General features: G+C 48.2%; 1 protein-coding gene across 3 annotated transcripts in view; it reads left to right on the forward strand.

Annotated features, from left to right (window-relative positions):
• Positions 1–5,319: 5,319 nt before the first annotated feature.
• The window catches only part of CPSF1 (cleavage and polyadenylation specific factor 1), a 42,198-nt gene continuing 26,756 nt past the window's right edge, over positions 5,320–20,761 (forward strand). The window contains exons 1-9 of one of the 3 annotated variants that reach the window (XM_083516507.1): positions 5,320–5,418; positions 9,372–9,528; positions 11,065–11,092; positions 11,851–11,984; positions 12,812–12,892; positions 14,594–14,745; positions 15,981–16,127; positions 17,660–17,799; positions 18,619–18,729. In XM_083516507.1, the coding sequence (XP_083372633.1) occupies positions 9,385–9,528; positions 11,065–11,092; positions 11,851–11,984; positions 12,812–12,892; positions 14,594–14,745; positions 15,981–16,127; positions 17,660–17,799; positions 18,619–18,729 (937 nt within the window). In that variant the 5' untranslated portion in view covers positions 5,320–5,418; positions 9,372–9,384. Of the gene's footprint in view, positions 5,435–9,232; positions 9,529–11,064; positions 11,093–11,850; positions 11,985–12,811; positions 12,893–14,593; positions 14,746–15,980; positions 16,128–17,659; positions 17,800–18,618; positions 18,730–20,761 lie in introns of all 3 variants that reach the window. The other 2 variants (XM_083516508.1, XM_083516509.1) reach the window with 2 other exon arrangements.

Consider the following 20,761-nt stretch of genomic DNA (forward strand, 5'->3'; position numbering starts at 1 on the left):
GACTCCTTTTCCTTTGTTCTGCTTATCTACTGCCACGAGGGGGGGGGGACCGATTCCCTGAAGCCTGACAGGTGCCATAGTACTCACGTCCACCACTGAATTCCGCAATCGTGCTATATATATATATATATATATGCAGGTTTTGGTGTCCTCGGGTGTCTTCCCGTGTAAAAGTTGGGGTGTCTAGGCGACGTTTCGACGAGGTCTCACTCGTCATCTTCAGGCTGGTGCTTTCGGCTTCTTGTTACTGGAACAGAGCGGGATCTCAGTGTTTGAGTTCCTATAAATACTGTAGAGGGGTGTGGTGTATTGCCTCAAAAGTTCTGGGCAGAGGGGAAGTTCCCAGGCTAGTGTTCTTTTCTTCTTTTGTTCCTTAATTACTTGAGGGATATCTTGAGTGATTTCTTGAGTGATATTCTGAGTACCACTTAGGTGGGTCATTAGGTGTGGATTAGTTGCTAAAGCCTTCATGTCTTGACCTCTTGAATTTGTGAAGAGTTTTTCTGGGAAGATGGCTGTACTGCACTTAGTTGTGCTTTGGCTTGGCTTCGTGTATAGGGGCGAGCTGTGGTTTTGTGCCCTGTGCCAGCCAGATCTGTGTAGGGATTGCAGGGGGGTGCAGCATCCGGAGGTGCCACTATGGTTTGGTTACTGGATGGTGTCTGTAATTTATCTGTGGAGAGGGTCTGGGTTTGGGTCTGGTGTGGTTGATTGGTGGTGGCGTTCTGTGTGCCTCTGGATCTGGTGTCGGTTTTTGTGGGGAGGGCTAATTTCCAGATGTCTGGCAGGCGGGACGTGTCGTCACGCTTGTTCATGTTGTGAGGGTGTTTCTCTATCTCGATGGCTTCCATGATTATTCTCTTGTGGTGATGTTCCATGTTAAAGAGCAATTTGGAATCTGCAAAATTAATTTCGTGTCCTGTTTCTTTCATGTGTTGGAAAAGAGAGGAAGATTTTTCTTCTTTTTTGACGGCATTCTTGTGTTCTGCGATACGTGCATTTATTCGTCTGTTTGTTTGTCCAATGTACGTGGCTGGGCAGACTTTGCAGGGTATTTCATAGACCCCTTGGTTTTCCAACTGGATTTTATCTTTGGGGTTTCTGAGGATATCGGCTATTTTTTGGTTGGTGCAAAAGGCTGTTTTGATATTGTGTTTATGGAGGATTTTGCTAATTTTATCTGTAGTGCCCTTGATATAAGGAAGGAGGGCCATGCCATTGTTTTCTTCCGTGTCTTGGTTTTTGGGGGGTGTTTCTTTTTGGATTAGCTTCTTAACCCTGTTTTGCTGGTATCCATTGGCGATTAACACATTTGAGAGATTCTGTAACTCAGTTGTCAAGTGGTCTTTGTCAGCCAGGCGTTTGGTTCTGGAGATGAGGGTCTTGGCTACGGAGTTTATTTGTGCAGGGTGGTGGTGTGATTGAGCATGTAAGTAGCGGTTGGTGTGTGTTTTTTTCCGGTAGATAGTGTGTCCTAGGGAGCCATCAGGTTTTTTGTAGATTAGGACGTCAAGGAAGGGAAGCTGGTTGTTGGCTTCTATTTCCATAGTGAATTGTATTTTGGGGTGTAGGCTGTTGAGATGTGTGAGGAAGCTATCTAGTTTTTCTTTCCCGTGTGGCCAAATTACAAAGGTGTCGTCAACATATCTGAGCCAAAGTTTGGGTTTGTGTTCTGACTTGTCTAAAGCATTGGTTTCAAAGTGTTCCATGTACAGATTTGCGATGACCGGTGAGAGGGGTGATCCCATAGGTGCTCCTTCTATCTGTTTGTATCTTTGTCCATTGTGGATGAAGTACGTGTTGGTTAGGCAGTGGTTGGTCAGGTCCAGGATGTATTCGGGGGGATTGTATTTGTTTTGAATGGCTGTCAAGGCTTCATTAATGGGCACTTGTGTGAAGAGAGATACAACATCGAAGCTCACAAGTAGGTCATCGGGATGTAGGTTTTGCTTCTTTATTGTTTCTATGAACTGGAAGGAGTTTGTAACGTGTGAAGAGATGGATTCTGCATAGGGCTGAAGTTGCTTAGCGAGAAATTTAGCGAGATTTTGTAGAGGTGAGCCTATGGAGCTGACTATTGGTCTGAGTGGTGTTCCTTCTTTGTGTATCTTGGGGAGGCCGTAGAGTTTGGGGCATCTGGATGATTTTTCTCTGGGGATGATTCTTAGCTGGATTTCTTCACTGATAGGAGAGGCTTTTATTTTGGATTTGGTGGTTTTTTCCAGATAGGTGGTGGGATCTGTTTTTATAGGTTGGTAGGTAGGGTCTTGGAGTAGATTTGATAGTTTTGCTTGGTAGTCCGATGTGTTCATCACAACAGTGGCATTACCTTTGTCTGCTGGGAGAATGATTATGTTGTTGTCTTTCCTCAGGTTGGTGAGTGCTTTCTGTTCTTCTTTGTGTAAATTGCTTCTGGGTGGTTTGCTGGAGCAGAGGATGTTGGTGACTTCAAGTCTGATTTTATTGGCTTCATCTGGGTTGATTTTGGTTAGGCTAGCTTCGACTCCGCATATGATGTTTTCCGTGGGGATGCGTCTCGGGGTAACTGAGACGCATCCCCACGGAACCCCACCAACCTGGGAACTTCCTCTCTGCCCAGAACGTTGGAGGCTATACACCACACCCCCTCAACAGTATTTATAGGAACTCAAACACTGAGATCCTGCTCTGTTCCAGTAACAAGAAGCCGAAAGCACCAGCCTGAAGATGACGAGTGAGACCTCGTCGAAACGTCGCCTAGACACCCCAACTCTTACACGGGAAGACACCCGAAGACACCAAAACCTGCATTCCTGTACCCGTGAAAATCTACGAAAGCATATATATATATATATATATATATATATATATATATATATATATGTATGTATGTATGTATGTATATACACATTTTTATTAATTTTTTAATATATCATTTCTAACAGTCATTTAACATAACATATTATACAATATTTTAGACTTCCGTCCAAATCTCTGAAGATTTTCCGTTCTTTATCACTTGTTCTGCATTTCTTAGTTTCTCCATTACTTTTAATTATCATTAACTAATAATTCTCTTCATAGTCTTCCTTGCAATATTTCACATAATCCTCCTTACAGAACTTCTTGCAGTCCTACTAGCACAATCTGTTTATTACAATTGCTTTTCAAATAGTTCAAGTATTTACTCCAGTCTTCTAAGAATCTCTGGTCCCGCAGGTTTCGAATCCTTCCTGTTAATTTATCTAATTCTGCATAGTCCATTCATTTCATTTGCCATTCTTCTTTCGTTGATAATTCTTCTTGCTTCCATTTTTGTGCCAATAATATTCTTGCTGCCGAATTCTGCAGTCGTTCTATGGCTCAATTTTTATCTCATGTTTGAAGAGCTGGCCCAACTGTTTGCCCTTGGGGTGAAGGAAAGTGTCGTCCCTTTCTCGCCTTCCTTCGAAAACTCATCTGCTGGGTTTCAAAAGAGAGGTGCTGCTGGATCTCAAATCGAGCCGGAAAATGCGCCTTTTGATTGGAAGACCTGCCTCTCCCCCTTCCAATATGTCTGAGGTTGGGCTGTAGATAATTCAGCGGCAAGGACTCCACACATGGTCTGTGGCACTCTGGTCCTTACCCCTTGCTGCTGCAAATCTGATGCCTGGAGTCCAGCGAAGAAGCCCAGCCAAACCCTCCCTTTTCTCCTTCTCAACATCACCTTCTTTCTGAAGAGTTTTATCTGGGAGCTGTGCCGTCTTTCTGCCCCCCAATCCATAAGGTGCTGTCCAGAATCCAGATGTAGGGATCTCTCTGCCCTGACCCTGGGCACAGTAACCGTCACGCAGGCTGCGGTTGACCGATGGGTGACCGATGTAGTGGAATCTGTGTGTGGAATCAATGTGTGGAATCTACTGTTTCCTGTCTTGTCAATGGTAAATAAAAATCTGTGGGTTTTAAGCGTTTCTCATCCCTTGCCTTGCAATGCACGTTTGGATCGGGGAAAGAGCTTGCGGCTGCAGAGGGGAGGGTCCCAGTGGAGAAGAAGCCCCTGGACCCCAAGCCTATAGGGTAAAACGGGAGACACACAACTCATTTCCAACTGCAAGGGGTGTGTACACACCTGTTATGGAAAAATCTAGGTGTGAGGCTGCTCAGTCACCCAGCTCATCAGGCAGAGCCCGCGGGTCCCTGTGGAATAAAGGATGGAGTCCAGCCACCAACTGGAGCAAATAGCTGTAGACCCAAGTTTATTGCGCAACAGGTTCAAAGAGGAATTTTGAACCCCGAGGATGGGGTGACAAGGACTTCTAAATCTTTCCCACCATATCCCAGAATACAGTTCATACAGCATCATTGCTACATCACTGACGTCACAAAAGGGGAGGGGTAGACAGGGGTTACACTAGTTTAACCTTGGCAAACATGTCCAGACCAGTCCTTGGTACAAGATTAGCATTCCGTAACAACGCCATTGTCATCAAATCACGATTTGTTTGTTTGTTCCCCTGCCCTTCACCCTAAGGTCAGGTTACAGCATTAAAACACAATATTGAAAACAATTTATAACAACTTACAATCATAAGGTAAAGGTAAAGAGACCCCTGACCATTTGGTCCAGTCGTGAGCGACTCTGAGGTTGCAGTGCTCATCTTGCTTTACTGGCCAAGGGAGCCGGTGTACAGCTTCCGGGCCATGTGGCCAGCATGACTAAGCTGCTTCTGGCGAACCAGAGCAGTGCACGGAAACACCGTTTACCTTCCCGCTGGAGTGGTACCTATTTATCTACTTGCACTTTGACGTGCTTTTAAACTGCTAGGTTGGCAGGAGAAGGGACCGAGCAACGGGAGCTCACCCTGTCGTGGGGATTTGAACCAACGACCTTCTGATTGGCAAGCCCTAGGCTCTGTGGTTTAGACCACAGTGCCACCCGTGTCCCTTATTATATATATGAGACCTTAAAATAATAATAATAATAATAATAATAATAATAATAATAATAATTAATAAAATAAATAAATATTGATATAATAATGTAATAATAATGTAATAAATAATAATAATCCCCCTTTATGTGTATACCCCTTTCTTCTCTGCTTCTGCACTCTCTCTTCTCCCTCTCTCAATTCCCCCCCTTGCTTCTTTCTTTCCCTTTTCCCCCTCCTCCCTCCCCACATCCCTCCCAGGACAAGGCTTCTTCCATTTGCCCCCCAAACGCCTCTGCCTGCCTCACAAGTTCAACCCCGCGCGGCACCTCTACCCTTTCCCAGCTCTATCGTTACGTCCCGCTCGACGAGGCCCTTGCCATTGGGCCTCCGGCTTGCCGCTCATTCTCCTCCCCGCCAATCAGGAGTCCGGTTCCGCCTTCCGGCCTGGCGGCTGCGCCGAAGGTTCCGGCGGGAGCGGTTTCCTCCCGGACCGGTTATGCCCGCGCACCCCGCCGGCTGAGGGGGAGTTGAGGGCGGGGGAGGTAAGGCCGGGGCCCGGGATGGGGGGGGGACGGCGGGAGCGGGAGGGGAGAAGCGGAGGGGCGAGGGGGGAGAGGAGGGGGAGCCGGTCCGGCCCGCGAAACCGGCCCCGGGGAGCCCCGGGCAGGGTGGCCCTTGAGGGCGGCCTTGGGCCCCTGCAGGAGCGGCTCCAGTGAACGGGCCCCCTCGCCCGACTCCCCCCCGCCAGAGCAAGGCGGCCTCGTCAGGGGTCTGCCCTCCCTCCCCCCTCAATATTATATCATATACTGTGTATATCAAATATATGCCATATATGAGATCATCTATATCGTAAGCATATATTTATCATGGATATATATATCTTCCACTATATTTGATATATATATATATATATATATATATATATGTTTTCGTAGATTTTCACGGGTACAGGAATGCAGGTTTTGGTGTCCTCGGGTGTCTTCCCGTGTAAAAGTTGGGGTGTCTAGGCGACGTTTCGACGAGGTCTCACTCGTCATCTTCAAGATGACGAGTGAGACCTCGTCGAAACGTCGCCTAGACACCCCAACTTTTACACGGGAAGACACCCGAGGACACCAAAACCTGCATTCCTGTACCCGTGAAAATCTACGAAAACAAATATCTCATGAAGATGACGAGTGAGACCTCGTCGAAACGTCGCCTAGACACCCCAACTTTTACACGGGAAGACACCCGAGGACACCAAAACCTGCATATATATATATATATATATATGTGTGTGTGTGTGTGTGTGTGTGTGAGAGAGAGAGAGAGAGAGAGAGAGAGAGATATTTAATAAAATATGTATTTTAAATCATATATATATATGATTTAAAAATATATATTTTATTAAATATATATCACATATATATATACATCAAATATAGTGGAAGACAGGAGTACCTGGTGTGTTCTTGTCCATGGGGTCACGAAGAATCAGACACAACTAAAAGACTAAACCAACAAATCAAATATATGTCATATATTTCATGCACATATCTCTATCATATATGATTTTTTTAAAAATATTTCATTAAATATGTATCATATATATCAAATATATGTCATATATCGTATATATATATATATATATATATATACACACACACACACACACACACACAGTGGTACCTCACATTACATACGCTCCAGGTTACAGACTCCGCTAATGCAGAAATAGTGCTTCAGATTAAGAACTTTGCTTCAGGATGAGAACATCTGCGGCGGCAGTTGGAGGCCGCATTAGCTAAAGTGGTGCTTCAGGTTAAGAACAGTTTCAGGTTAAGAATGGACCTCTGGAACGAATTAAGTTCTTAACCCGAGGTACCACTGTATAGTGGAAGACAGGAGTGCCTGGTGTGTTCTTGTCCATGGGGTCACAAAGAGTCAGACACAACTAAACGACTAAACAAACATATCAAATATATGTCATATATTTCATGCACATATCTCTATCATATATGATTTTTTAAAAAATATTTTATTAAATATGTATCATATACAGTGGTGCCTCGCAAGACGAAATTAATTCGTTCCGCAAGTCTCTTCGTCTTGCGAGTTTTTCATTTTGCGATGCACGGTTTCCCATAGGAATGCATTGAAAATCAATTAATGCCTTCCCAGGGAAACCGCCTTCAGACCAGGTCCGGGGACAGACTGTCCCCGGACCTCTTCTGAAGGCTGGGGGGGGGGGGACAAGGGCTTTTCTTCCCACCCCAGCATTTTAAAAAACCCCGGGACAGCGGAGGACTTCTCCGCTGTCCGGGGCGATTTAAAAGCCCCTGGGAAGGCAGGCAGGGGGGACAAAGACTTTTGCCCCCCGCCAGCCTTCAGAAGAGGTCCTGGACCTCTTCTGAAGGCGGGCGGGGGGCGAAAGTCTTTGCTCCCCCCGCCTGCCTTCAAAAGCCCTCCGGGACAGCGGAGAAACGCTGTGTTTCTCCGCTCTCCCGGGAAGGCAGGCAGGGGGGAACAAAGACTTTCGCCCCCCGCCCGCCTTCAGAAGGTGTTCCCTCCCCGCCGCCCGGCTTCGGAACGATGCTCCGAAGCCGGACGGCGGGGGCAGGTGTTCCCTCCCCACCGCCCGGCTTCGGCGGGAGGAGGCGTTCCCGCCCCACCGCCCGGCTTCAGAGGAGGTCCGAGGACAGTGGGGAAGACGCGCTGCGCTTCCCCGCTGTCCCGGATATTTCCCTATGGGCTGTCGTCTTGCGAAGCAAGCCCATAGGGAAATTCGTCTTGCGAAGCGCCTCCAAAACGGAAAACCCTTTCGTCTAGCGGGTTTTCCGCCTTGCGAGGCGTTCGTCTTGCAAGGTACCACTGTATATCAAATATATGTCATATACACACACACACACACACACAGTCATACAGTCATACTTCGGGTAGAAGTAGCTTCAGGTTGAGCATTTTTGGGTTGCGCTCCGTGGCGACCCAGAAGTAATGGCTCACGTTACTTCCGGGTTTCGCCACATATCACACGCATGCACGGAAGCGGCAAATCGCAACCCACAGACGCGGGTTGTGTTCGCTTCAGGATGCGAATGGGGCTCCGGAACGGATCCCATTCGCATCCAGAGGTACCACTGTATATGATTTTTACAAAATATTTTATTAAACAAACATTACATACAAAAAACAAACTAATCTTATATTGGATATTTCTAGACTTAAGATCGTTATTAAAGTATACATAAATTGTCAAGAAATCTAGAATAGATGTATATTATATAAAGGAAATAAGAAGAGAGAGGGGGAAAGAAGAAAAGGAAAACGCACAACGATAAAACCGAAAAATTAACATAACTAAAACTAACTGTCAAACAAAAAGCATTATTTGATTAATTCAGACTGGTACCAGGGAGAAATCTTGGATGGATCAAATATCAGAGTTGCCTGGGTTACCCAAAAATGCTTCCCCCCAACTATTCTGGTCTCTTCAGAGGATTGGTGGTCTCTCAGGTGTTGTTGGACCGACCCCAGCACTCATCAGCCCCAGCTATCAGGGACAATGGTCTGGGATGATGGAAGTTGCAGTCCAACATCTGGAGTGCCACAAGTTTCCCATCCCTGCAATACACTGCTGGGCCATGTATATGAGGGATTAATTGTGCTTGCCATATTGCTTTAAGCTTATCTGTCAGTTCAGATGAATATAGCGCTACCCCAAAGACAGCTGTCAGTCAGGCCTAATGTGTGGATGCCGGGGTGAGGGAAGTGTCTACTGGGAGTAGCTCATGTGACCCCCTCCAGATGTTACTGTACTACAACTTCCACCATCCCTGACCTTTTGCCACGTTGGCTGGGGCTGATGGGAGTTGGAGTCGAGCGGTATCTGGAGAGCACCAGATTGGCCATCCCAACTCCATTTTATTTCATAAAATCTGTACACTGCTTGTGGTTGTTGTTTTTTTAAGAATCCTCAAAGTGGTTTGCTAAGAGAAAGAAACAAGAAAATTGCCTTTAAAAACAACTTTTTGAAGCGTTCGGAAGATAAAATCAGCAATAAACTAAAAACAGATTAAAACACACACGTGTGTTCTTCTACATGTCTGAGTAGGCTTGTCTGAATTAAAATGTTTTTAGCAAGCACTTTAAAGATTACACAGAAGGCACCTGCCTGATGTCAATTGGCAGGGAGTTCCAAAGTCTATGTGCTGCCGCCCTAAAAGATCGATTTCTTGTAAATGTGGAAGGAGTATTATGTGACAGCTGCAATAGTTGCTCAGGTTGAAGTAGTTGATTGGGCCCATATGGGGTAAGGTGATCTTGTAGGTAAACTGGTCCCATGTTGTGATCTATTGCAGATAACGTAGCAGCAGAGTCCCCTCCTTTGGCTCAGCTAGTTGGCAGATAGGCTGACACCTCTCAGGGCCAGGTCCTGCTGTGGGCTTGTGTCCTGGCCTGCTTGCCGCTTTCCCCACACTGAGTTGTGCCTTTCTGCAGGGAGCCTGCGGAGATGTATGCCGTGTACAAGCAGGCGCACCCTCCCACTGGGCTGGAGTTTTCCATGTACTGTAACTTCTTCTCCAACGCCGAGCGCAACTTGGTGGTGGCAGGGACCTCTCAGCTGTACGTGTACAGGCTCAACCAGGACTCTGAGGTATGGTGGAGCGCCTGCTTGGGGGCGATGTATGCTGGAGGGATCCAGGAGGAAGGGAGCCATGGCCTTTCACTTTTGTGGTGGGTGTGCATCTCCTGAAAACAACAGGCCGTGGGCTTGGCAACAACGAAAGAGTTCTTTCCCACAATGTAAAATTGTGGAGCACCTGAAACTGAGTGTATAACCCTGCCTCAGACAAGTGGTCTTGACAAATGGGGAGAGGCCTGGCCCAGCAGTGTTGGAGAGCCAGGCGTAAACAGGATGCAGCCCCCACCCAGGGACATTAGCTGATTGTCAGGTAGGCATGGTTAGGAGGAAATGGCATAGGAACCCCCAACAGGCCAAGATTGAGTATATAACCCTGCCTCAGACAAGATTGGCCTGTGGGCCAGAAGTTTCTCACTCTTTACTTCAGGGCACATCTCTGAGTTTTGCCTCCAGCTTCCCAGGGGCATATGCCCTGCAGAATTTCTCCTGTTCGGTGATAATGCTGAACTTGGATGAGGCAACTTCCCCTTACTGGCATCCCTGGAAACTGATTTCTACCCCCACCCGACCCAAGCATGGATGTGGCCTTGCAGCTCTCGCTGAACTGCGTTAGGATGGAAAGTGCCTGTAAGGACTGGAACTGGCCGTCCCTCCCTCCCCGCTTCCAATCTCTCTCACAAACACAGCCTTGTCGTTAAGCACCCACCTCGTCACCTAAAGCAACAAGAAACTGCATGCAGGCGAATTCATAGACTTGTGTGTTGGCTGGCAGATGTGCGGAGCGTTCAAACCGTCCTCTGCACCAAGTGTAGAAATGCAGCAGAGACTGCAGGGCGAGCGTTGGAGCTCCCCGCCTTTTTTTGCAGGCTATTAACTTTTGTGGGCCAATTTGCAAAGCTGCACAAACCCCATATCCTGCCCCTCTGCTCTTCCCATGCCAGATGGTGTTCCTGGCATGGGTGCCTTTTGTGTAATTGCTTCCAGCACTCAAGTAGATTCCCTGGAGCGCTTGTTCTTTTTGAGCCGGCCTGGAATTAACGTTCCTTTTGCAGAGAAAGAGTGATGGTGGCCCAGCAGGGCGGATTTGTTGACCTGCTCTTTTTTAAAAGATAGAAGGAACTGACTGTGGCACCTTTTGCAGCAGGGAGGCCTGGAAAACCCTGGGCCTGCTCCCTAGGATGGGTGTTTCATCCAGAGCCAAAGAGGCCCAAAAGACAGAGGCCCAAAAGACAGGGAGTTGGGTTGGAGAAACCTGACGCAGTCTGAGAGCCATGGAATGATTTGGGTTGGTGCGGTTATGGGGTACATTATGGTTCTGGGCTGCATCCTCGGGGTGTGCAGTTCTGGGGGTGGAAGGGAAAGCAATGCACAGGTGATTTGCCATTCTTTGCTTTCTCTCTGGAGCCTTAATGCAGCTTTGAGCAATGCCTTGGCACGCTGCCCCAGAGAGACGGGAGGTGCTGGCCTCCTCAGCCAGACTGTGCAGCCGGTGCAGTGCGCCTGCATTGATGCTGCAGGACTGACGGTGTTCCTTTGCTTCTCTTCTAGACCTCGACCAAAAATGACAGGATCTCTGGTGAGTGGGGTGTGGGGAGCTGGGGCTGCAGTGTGCAGGCATTGGGGGCAGGGGGGGGGGAGCGGGAGTCTGGGCAAAGGAGCTGTGGAACCAGAAAGCTTGTATTAAGAGGTTTCTGTGGAAGAAGACTGCTTGAAGGAAGCTGCTTCTGCAACCCCCATGGGTAGCTCAGCTAGGAGAGCAACACACTGAGGGCCCCGGGTTCAAATCACTGGGCAGGCATCTTGCTTGTGGGTTTCCCATAAGGGCATCTTGTTGGCCTCTGTGAGAACAGGTTGCTGCACTAGATGGACTGCTGGCCTTGAGCCAGCAGGTTGTTATTATATTCTTATAGTGGGCTCTGATTTTCTTGCCCGGCAGGCTCTCCCAGGTGCTGTCTTGGGGCCGTAAGTGCTTGGTTGCTTCTGGTGCCAGTTCTCAATTCTTGAAAAGAAGCAGCACGGCCACCTGGCCACCAGCATTGAAACACACTGAGGTTGGCTTTCCATGCTAAGCCCATCTTCTCAGTGCTTATGTAGGCAGGTCTAATGTAAAGGCTTGCTAGGAACAGGTCCTCTCCTCTTCACCTAAAGCAGAACATTTAGGTGGTCCTTTCACTGGTCTTGGTAACGTCCACAGGCTGAGTTCACCTGGGGGCAGGATGCAGGCTGAAAGGTTTTGGAGGCTTCTTTCAGGCACAGAAAAACGGGTTGTGGGAAGGGGCTCTGTGCAGCAAGGGCCTCAGAGCCTAATGCGCCTCCGCTTGCTGTCTTGCGCAGAAGGCAAAGGTCACAAGGAGAAACTCGAGCTGGTGGCTGCCTTCTCCTTCTTTGGTAATGTCATGTCCATGGCCAGCGTGCAGCTCGCGGGAGCCAAGCGAGATGCCCTCCTGCTCAGCTTCAAGGATGCCAAGGTAAGGGGTCGGCTTGGGTGGGGAGCCGTGAGATGCAGAGGGCGCAGGAGCCTCAAGGCACCCTGCTTGGGGAGCTTCACATCTTGGAGGTGGTGGAGGGTTTCGATAGGTAGTGGGGTATAAGTTGGAGGCCCTCGGAGCCTTTCCTAAGGGCCCCTGACCCCTCGACTTCCAGTTGACAGTATATGGCACGCCTCCTGGGTGGCAATTTTGTCTGGCATGAGGCTAAACAAAATAGCCCTGGAGTTCTTAGGCTGAATGGAAGCCAGACAACTTTCCAGACCCTCGTGGGGAGAAAATGCTTCTGAATACCAGTTGCTGGAAGCCAGAAGGAGGAGGTTTCTTGGGCTCGAATCCTGCCTGCTGGTTTCCCACAGCTTCTTAGAAGACAATGGAACTCTTAGTACAGCCTTCCTCAGGCTGGAGCGTCCAGATTTTTGGACTACGGCTCCCATAATCCCCAGCCAGCACCAGTTTAGGGAAGGCTGCCTTGGTGCACTGTGTGACTTGCAGCAGTTAAATGAGTTTTTGTTTTGTGAAACAGGAAGAACTGAAGAGCAACCATGCAAATTGAGGAGTGAGTTGCCTTAAAGCTCTTGGATTACACGGGGTTCTCCTTTAGGTTGGAAAAATGGCCTTGCAGCAGGCAGATTAGAAGTGAATAGGCACATGAGAAAATGTAGCAAGCTTTATTAGGGGAGGGAGGTAATTAGTTAGATTTATAGCCTGGCCCTCACTGTCTGTCAGGTTGATTATTACAATTTTCCACTAAAGAAAAAAAACGAAACTAGCAGATTGCCTCTAATTTCCCTTTTCCTGCCTCCTAGCTCTCCGTGGTGGAATATGATCCTGGCACCCACGACCTGAAAACTCTCTCCCTCCATTACTTTGAGGAGCCAGAGCTGAGGGTAGGTATCCTAAGGCTTGTGAAACAAAATAAAAAAATTTCTTCTACAAGCACCTTAGAGACCAATTAAGTTTGTTATTGGTATGAACTTTTGTGTGCATGCACACTTCTTAAGATAGTATCTGAAGAAGTGTGCATGCACACAAAAGCTCATACCAATAACAAACTTAGTTGGTCTCTAAGGTGCTACAGGAAGGATTTTTTAAAATTTTGTTTTGACTACGGCAGACCAACACAGCTACCTACCCATAACTAGAACTAAGGCTTACACTTGAAGTTTTGAAAGCTGCTGTGGGAGGAGCTGCCACCTGTTCTCTTTCATAGCCAAGGGACATTGTCAAATCTCTTGCAACCCCTGAGACTCTTAAGGCAGCTGCTGGAATTCCTGTGTGGTGGTGATGATGATGATTTATTATTTGTACCCTGCCCATCTGGCTGGGTTTCCTTAGCCACTCTGGGTGGCTTCCAACAAAAGATTAAAAATACATTAAAACATCAGTCATTAAAAACTTCCCTAAACAGGGCTGCCTTCTGAATGTCAGATAGTTGTTTATTTCTTTGACATCTGATGGGAGGGCATTCCACAGGGCAGGCACCACGACCGAGAAGGCCCTCTGCCTGGTTCCCTGTAACTTTGCTTCTCGCAGTGAGGGAACTGCCAGAAGGCCCTTGGCGCTGGACCTCAGTGTCCGGGCAGAACGATGGGGGTGGAGACGCTCCTTCAGGTATACTGGACCGAGGCCGTTGAGGGCTTTAAAGGTCAGCACCAAAACTTTGAATTGGGCTCGGAAACTTACTGGGAGCCAATGTAGGTCTTTCAAGACCTGTGTTATGTGGTCTTGGCGGCAGCTCCCAGTCACCAGTCTAGCTGCCACATTCTGGATTAATTGCAGTTTCTGGATCACCTTCAAAGATAGCCCCACATTGAGCACATTGCAGTAGTCCAAGCGGGAGATAACTAGAGCATGCACCAATCTGGCGAGACAGTCTTTGGGCAGGTAGGGTCTCAGCCTACCTGGTATCCCTCTGTCTAGCTGGTATCCCTCTGTCTCCCTGTCCATCTCACCTTCATCTCAGTATTCATTCAAAGCAGCAGCTATTGGAAAGGTGAGCAAGTGCCTGAAATAGAGAGCCATTTTGACCTGTTTGCTTTTTCAGTTAGGAGTGGGCAGCCTTTTGCCGCTGTCCTCCCTTGTGGGGAGCCCCTCACTTTGGATAGCAGCTCTCCATTTGTCAGTGAACACAACCAAGACTTCTCCCTTCCTGAATCCCTTCCAACTCTGTGCTCATCCAGACTCCCATGTCGCCTTTGGGCAGGGGTCAGCAAACTTTTTCAGCAGGGGGCCGGTCCACTGTCCCTCACACCTTGTGGGGAGCCCGACTATATTTTTTGGGGTGAAATGAACAAATTCCTATGCCCCACAAATAACCCAGAGATGCATTTTAAATAAAAGCACACATTCTACTCATGTAAAAACATGTTGATTCCCGGACCGTGTGCGGCCTGGATTTTGAAGGCAATTGTGCTGGATCCAGCCCCCGGGCCTTAGTTTGCCTATCCATGCATTTGGGTAAGTTCCGTGGGTTGAGAGTCACCGTGTATTCCAGACCCAAGGGAGCACAGCAGATTAAAAGGAAGGGTCTCCTGCTCCCTCTGTGTTGCCCTGCCCGGTACTCATGGCCTGCTCTGTCTCTCCCCCAGGATGGCTTTGTGCAGAACGTCCACATCCCCAAAGTGCGGGTGGATCCTGATGGGCGCTGTGCGGTGATGCTCATCTATGGCACGAGGCTGGTGGTGCTGCCATTCCGCCGAGAGACCCTGACGGATGAGCACGAAGGCGTCATGGGAGAAGGGTAAGAGCTGCCTTGGCTCTGCACTGAGGTAGCATTTAAAATAATCAGGGTCTCAGAATGGGTGTGTTCCGTTGAGAGTCCGTCAAGGCTGTGAACAGCGAGACTGTTGGGGCATCCAGTCCGCTTCCACTGTGCCAACCTGCTTCTCCCGGCTACATCAGAGTATCTTGTGCAGCGGTGTACCTGTGTTGAAGGAATCTCAGCCAGGCAGTAAAACTCTCGTACAACAGCTTCTGTTCTACGAAGCTTTATCGTACAGCAGTAAACAAACACTTCAGCCAGGAGAGAGCGAAGACATGATGCTTCTCCTGTCGCAGCCAAAACAGAAAGTAAAAACGTTCACATAACAAAGATGTGAACACACCCGCAGTGACAGGACGTCATTTCCCCTTGAGCTGTTAACCCCGTAAGCTCTGGGTATCCTCACAGGGTGGCATTTAGAGGAGAAAGGGACTGCAGTGCAGGGCGGGACAGTCAGAAAACTGCAAGTAAGGGCTCAAAGCAAGAGTACCGTATTTTTCGCTCTATAACACACACCCGACCATAACACGCACATAGTTTTTAGAGGAGGAAAACAAGAAAAAAAATATTCTAAACGAAACAGTGGATGTATGATTTTTGTGGTTCATGCTGTGGCCGCAGACATGTGATCTGAGGGTGAGTTTGGGGTAGCCCAATGCAAAAATCCTGAGGATCCATGTGGATCCATGTTTGTAACCACGTTTTTGCACCACTGTGGCCCCAGGCAACAGTGGGTGCGTGGTTTTTTGGTGCAAGCTGTAGCCATGGACATGCTATGTGATCTGATGGTGAATTTGGGGTGACCCAGTGCAAAAATCCTGAGGATCCATGTGGATCCATGCTTTGTAACCGGGCTCTCTGTCCCTCTCTCCTCCCCACTCAGCGGCTCTTCTCCCGCTTTGCTGTTTCAAAGCGAGCCACGGAGGCGGGAAGGAAGGGGAACCATGGATCCTCTGCTCATGACTGCAGCAGATCCCCCTGCCATCCGCAGGCATTCGCTCCATAACACGCACAGACATTTCCCCTTACTTTCTAGGAGGAAAAAAGAGAGTGTTATGGAGCAAAAAAATAATAATAATTAGTGCCGCATTGCCAGTTTTTCATCTGTGAAATGGGTACTTTGTGGAGCTCGTGACAGTTTCTCAAGCGTGTGCCTTGGTAACCCTGGGGTGTATTTGGCCTCTGTGAACTCCTGGCGATATCTCTTGTTGCAGCCAGAAGTCAAGTTTTCTGCCCAGCTACATCATTGACGTGCGGGAGCTAGACGAGAAGCTGCTCAACATCATCGACATGCAGTTCCTGTATGGCTACTATGAGCCCACCCTGCTCATCCTCTTTGAGCCCAACCAGACCTGGCCTGGGTATGTCTTGCCTTCCTTCTCCCTCTCTGTTGTTAGCTTTGCCCCAGAACAAGTGCTGGCCAGCTAGCCCCCCGTCACAAGAAAAAGGAACTGGCACTGCAGCTCAGTGCTAGAGCATCTTTTTTGCGTGCAGAAGGTCTCCCGCCTGAAATTCTGGAGAGCTGCTGCCAATCCGTGTAGACACTACTGAGCTAGGTGGACCAACAGTATAACTTGGTACCGGTATGTGGCAGCTTCCTGTGCTCCTCTGTGTCTGCCTCGGAAAGCTAAACTCAGTCTGCAGATAGCCAAGGGAGAGCTGTGGGTCTTAGTACGGATGAATCCCACTGTTATGTTAGGAAATGAGCTCTGTGGTTGAATCATAGAATCATAGAATCATAGAGTTGGAAGAGACCACAAGGGCCATCGAGTCCAACCCCCTGCCAAGCAGGGAACACCATCAGAGCACTCCTGACATATGGTTGTCAAGCCTCTGCTTAAAGACCTCCAAAGAAGGAGACTCCACCACACTCCTTGGCAGCAAATTCCACTGGTTGGAGGGAGTCTGTGCCCTTTGCCAGACGTGGTATGTCAATGCTGGGACAAAACCTGGGGCTTTTGCTTCCACTTCTGTCCCCTTCAATGTTGCTCCCTCCCAAGCACCATCTGACGCTTCATTCTCTTTTTTACATATACATTTTTATTGGGTTTTTTAAAGGTATCATTTCCAACAATCATATAACATAACTTCTTGTCTTATTTCCAACAATCATATAACATAACTTCTTGTCTTATTTCCAACAATCATATAACATAACTTCTTGTCTTATTTCCAACAATCATATAACATAACTTCTTGTCTTATTTCCAACAATCATATAACATAACTTCTTGTCTTATTTCCAACAATCATATAACATAACTTCTTGTCTTATTTCCAACAATCATATAACATAACTTCTTGTCTTATTTCCAACAATCATATAACATAACTTCTTGTCTTATACAATGTTTTAGACTTCCGTCGACACTTCTGATCATTTTTCGTTCTTTATCACTTATTCTGCCTTTCTTAATTTCTGTATTACTCTTAATTGTCAACTAATAATTCTCCTCATAGTCTTTCTTGCAATATTTCAAATACAGTGGTACCTCGGGTTACATATGCTTCAGGTTACAGACTCCACTAACCCAGAAATAGTGCTTCAGGTTAAGAACTTTGCTTCAGGATGAGAACAGAAATCGTGCTCAGGATGTGCGGCAGCAGCTGGAGGCCCCATTAGCTAAAGTGGTGCTTCAGCTTAAGAACAGTTTCAGGTTAAGTACGGACCTCCGGAACGAATTAAGTACTTAACCCGAGGTACCACTGTAGTCTTCCTTACAAAACTTCTTGCTGACGCGTCATTCTCTTGGAACCTGATACTGCCAATGTCTGTTCCTCTCCTCCTACCACCTTCCCCAGTTTCGGCTCACCTTGACTGCACCTGCCCCACATGCTAGGCTGTGCGGACAGCGATGTCAAGTAGCGGAGCTCTTTCCTTGTCACTCTTCAGGCGGGTGGCTGTGCGCCAGGACACCTGCAGCATTGTGGCCATCTCCTTGAACATCATGCAGAAGGTCCACCCGGTCATCTGGTCTCTCAGCAACCTGCCCTTTGACTGCACCCAGGCCCTGGCGGTACCCAAGCCCATTGGTGAGAGGAACGGTTTCTTCCCACTTGTTGTGTGGAGAGGGGGAGGCGGCGCAGGCGCTTGTGCGTGGGGAGAACAAGGTGGCTAGAAGCTGTGAAGATCTTGGGGGAGGGATTTCCATTTTGAGTGGAAATCCCAAATTGTGGCAAAGGTGGTTAGACAGTGCGGGGAGGCCCATAACGCACGCAAGCTCTCAAGTTCAGTTGCCAGTAAAGATAAAGGGACCCCTGACCATTAGGTCCAGTCGTGGCCGACTCCGGGGATGCGGCACTCATCTCGCTTTATTGGCCAAGGAAGCCGGTGTACAGCTTCCGGGTCATGTGGCCAGCAGGACTAAGCCACTTCTGGAGAACCAGAGCAGTGCACGGAAACGCCGTTTACCTTCCCGCTGGAGCGGTACCTATTTATCTACTTGCATTTTGACGTGCTTTCGAACTGCTAGGTTGGCAGGAGCAGGGACCGAGCAACGGGAGCTCACCCCATCGCAGGGATTCGAACCGCCGACCTTCTGATCGGCAAGTCCTAGGCTCTGTGGTTTAACTCACAGTGTCACCTGCATCCCAGTATCCCCCCTTAAAAAGAGATCTTTGGAAAAGGCACGCACCTGAGACCCTTGAACAGCCTCTGCCAGTCAGAGTAGGTGATAATGCGCTGGATGGGTCTAGCATATTTTTCAGATAGGGGGTGTGTTCTGGGCAGCAGCCTCCCTTACTCGGAGGACAACGTAGACAAGCTCACTTTCCACCAGCTTGAACCCTGCGCCACAAGAGTGACAACTCCGTCTTGGCCTAACTCTCCTCTCCCCTTCCTTCCTCCTCTAGGTGGAGTTGTGATCTTTGCGGTGAACTCATTGCTGTACCTGAACCAGAGTGTGCCGCCTTACGGCGTGTCCCTCAACAGCCTCACCAACGGCACCACCGTCTTCCCGCTAAGTAGGCCTCGCTGCTTTCCTTCACTTCTATCAAAAAGAAGGTCTAAAGCGCTTCATATTTTAAAGATCCCTCAACATGTACAATATGAAAACAACACACCTTAAAACAAAAATGCAACCTAAAATCAACAAAACAACACAAAAGCGTATAAACAAATACAAAAACAAGTACAACAGAGATGCATGAAATTTGTAGTCAAAGATCAGGGTCCAGTCTCATGAGCCAGAAAAAGTCTGGGCAAAAAGATTTGCCTATATAAGACATCTAAAGCAACTGATGGCTGCTGCTCTGCCTATGGCAAAGGGAAGGGATTTTCAGTGTCGGGCAACAGCAGAAAAGGCCTGTTTTGGGATCACTGCCCTACAATATTCTGCAGGGTTGTGTGCTGCAAGTAGAATCTCCCCCAGATGATCTTGCTGATCTTTACAGGAGCAAGTGATCTTTCACAAAGGTCATCCGGTCCCAACTTGTTCAGGGCTCTATATGTTAACAGCAAGACCTTGAACTTGGCCTGGGAGCTGATCAGCAGCCAGTGCGCTTGCTCAACACAGGTGTAAATATGTGTGCCTCCACCTGCCCCACTCTGCAACCTGGCCACTCCCCCCCCCCCCCACTTTTTGAAATATGGCAACCCAAGGTTACCAACACATGAATCACAGTGGCTAAGCTATTCCTGTCCAGGAAAGTGTGCTGTTGGTGTACCTACCTAAATTTGATAATGGGTGCTCCTTGCCACAGAGGTTATTGGATGTTGGCAAGCTGCTGGTGGCCCTGGAGGTCTGGCCACTGTGCTCCTGATCCTTATGGGCTCAAACTGAGCAGCTAGCTCTATATAGGACCCTTTCCCTGCCCTTCCAGTTTTACTTTCCTGTACCCATGAGTGGACAGAAAAGGAGAGCAGCGAACTCCTAACCTTGTGCCCTTAACCAGATGCTGTTCAACAGAGAATACTACCTGTTATGTCACTTCTGGCGCAGGTTTTCATAGAATCATAGAGTTGGAAGAGACCACAAGGGCCATCGAGTCCAACCCCCTGCCAAGCAGGAAACACCATCAGAGCACTCCTGACATATGGTTGTCAAGCCTCTGCTTAAAGACCTCCAAAGTAGGAGACTCCATCACACTCCTTGGCAGCAAATTCCACTGTCGAACAGCTCTTACTGTCAGGAAGTTCTTCCTAATGTTTAGGTGGAATCTTCTTTCTTGTAGTTTGGATCCATTGCTCTGTGTCCGCTTCTCTGGAGCAGCAGAAAACAACCTTTCTCCCTCCTCTATGTGACATCCTTTTATATATTTGAACATGGCTATCATATCACCCCTTAACCTCCTCTTCTCCAGGCTAAACATGCCCAGCTCCCTTAGCCGTTCCTCATAAGGCATCGTTTCCAGGCCTTTGACCATTTTGGTTGCCCTCCTCTGGACACGTTCCAGTTTGTCAGTGTCCTTCTTGAATTGTGGTGCCCAGAACTGGACACAGTACTCCAGGTGAGGTCTGACCAGAGCAGAATACAGTGGCACTGTTACTTCCCTTCATCTAGATGCTGTACTCCTATTGATGCAGCCCAGAATTGCACTGGCTTTTTAAACATTGTTTTAAAACATGGCTTTTATTGGAGAGGCAGGGGTTGGGATAGGAACCACATAGCATCCTTTGCAAACTTTCCAGTGCAACCCTTAATCATTAGGACTAGAGATGTGTACAGTGGTACCTCGGGATGCGAACAGGATCCGTTCCGGAGCCCCGTTCGCATCCTGAATAGAACGTAAGATGCGACGACGCATCTGCGCGTGCGTGGGTCGCGTTTTGCCGCTTCCGTGCATGACATCATTTTGAGCGCCTGCGCATGCGCGAGTGGCAAAACCCGGAAGTAACGCGCTCCATTACTTCCGGGTTGCCACGGAGCGCAACCCGAAAGCACTCAATCTGAAGCACATTCAACCCGAGGTATGACTTTACTAGTGTGTGTACACACTTTCAGCTTCTGAAATTCTGCCCCGGTTAGCAGGCTGTGAACTCTCGTTGCAAACCTGG

Source organism: Podarcis liolepis (assembly GCF_965112155.1).
Source record: "Podarcis liolepis genome assembly, chromosome: 8".
Taxonomy (NCBI): Eukaryota; Metazoa; Chordata; class Lepidosauria; order Squamata; family Lacertidae; genus Podarcis; species Podarcis liolepis.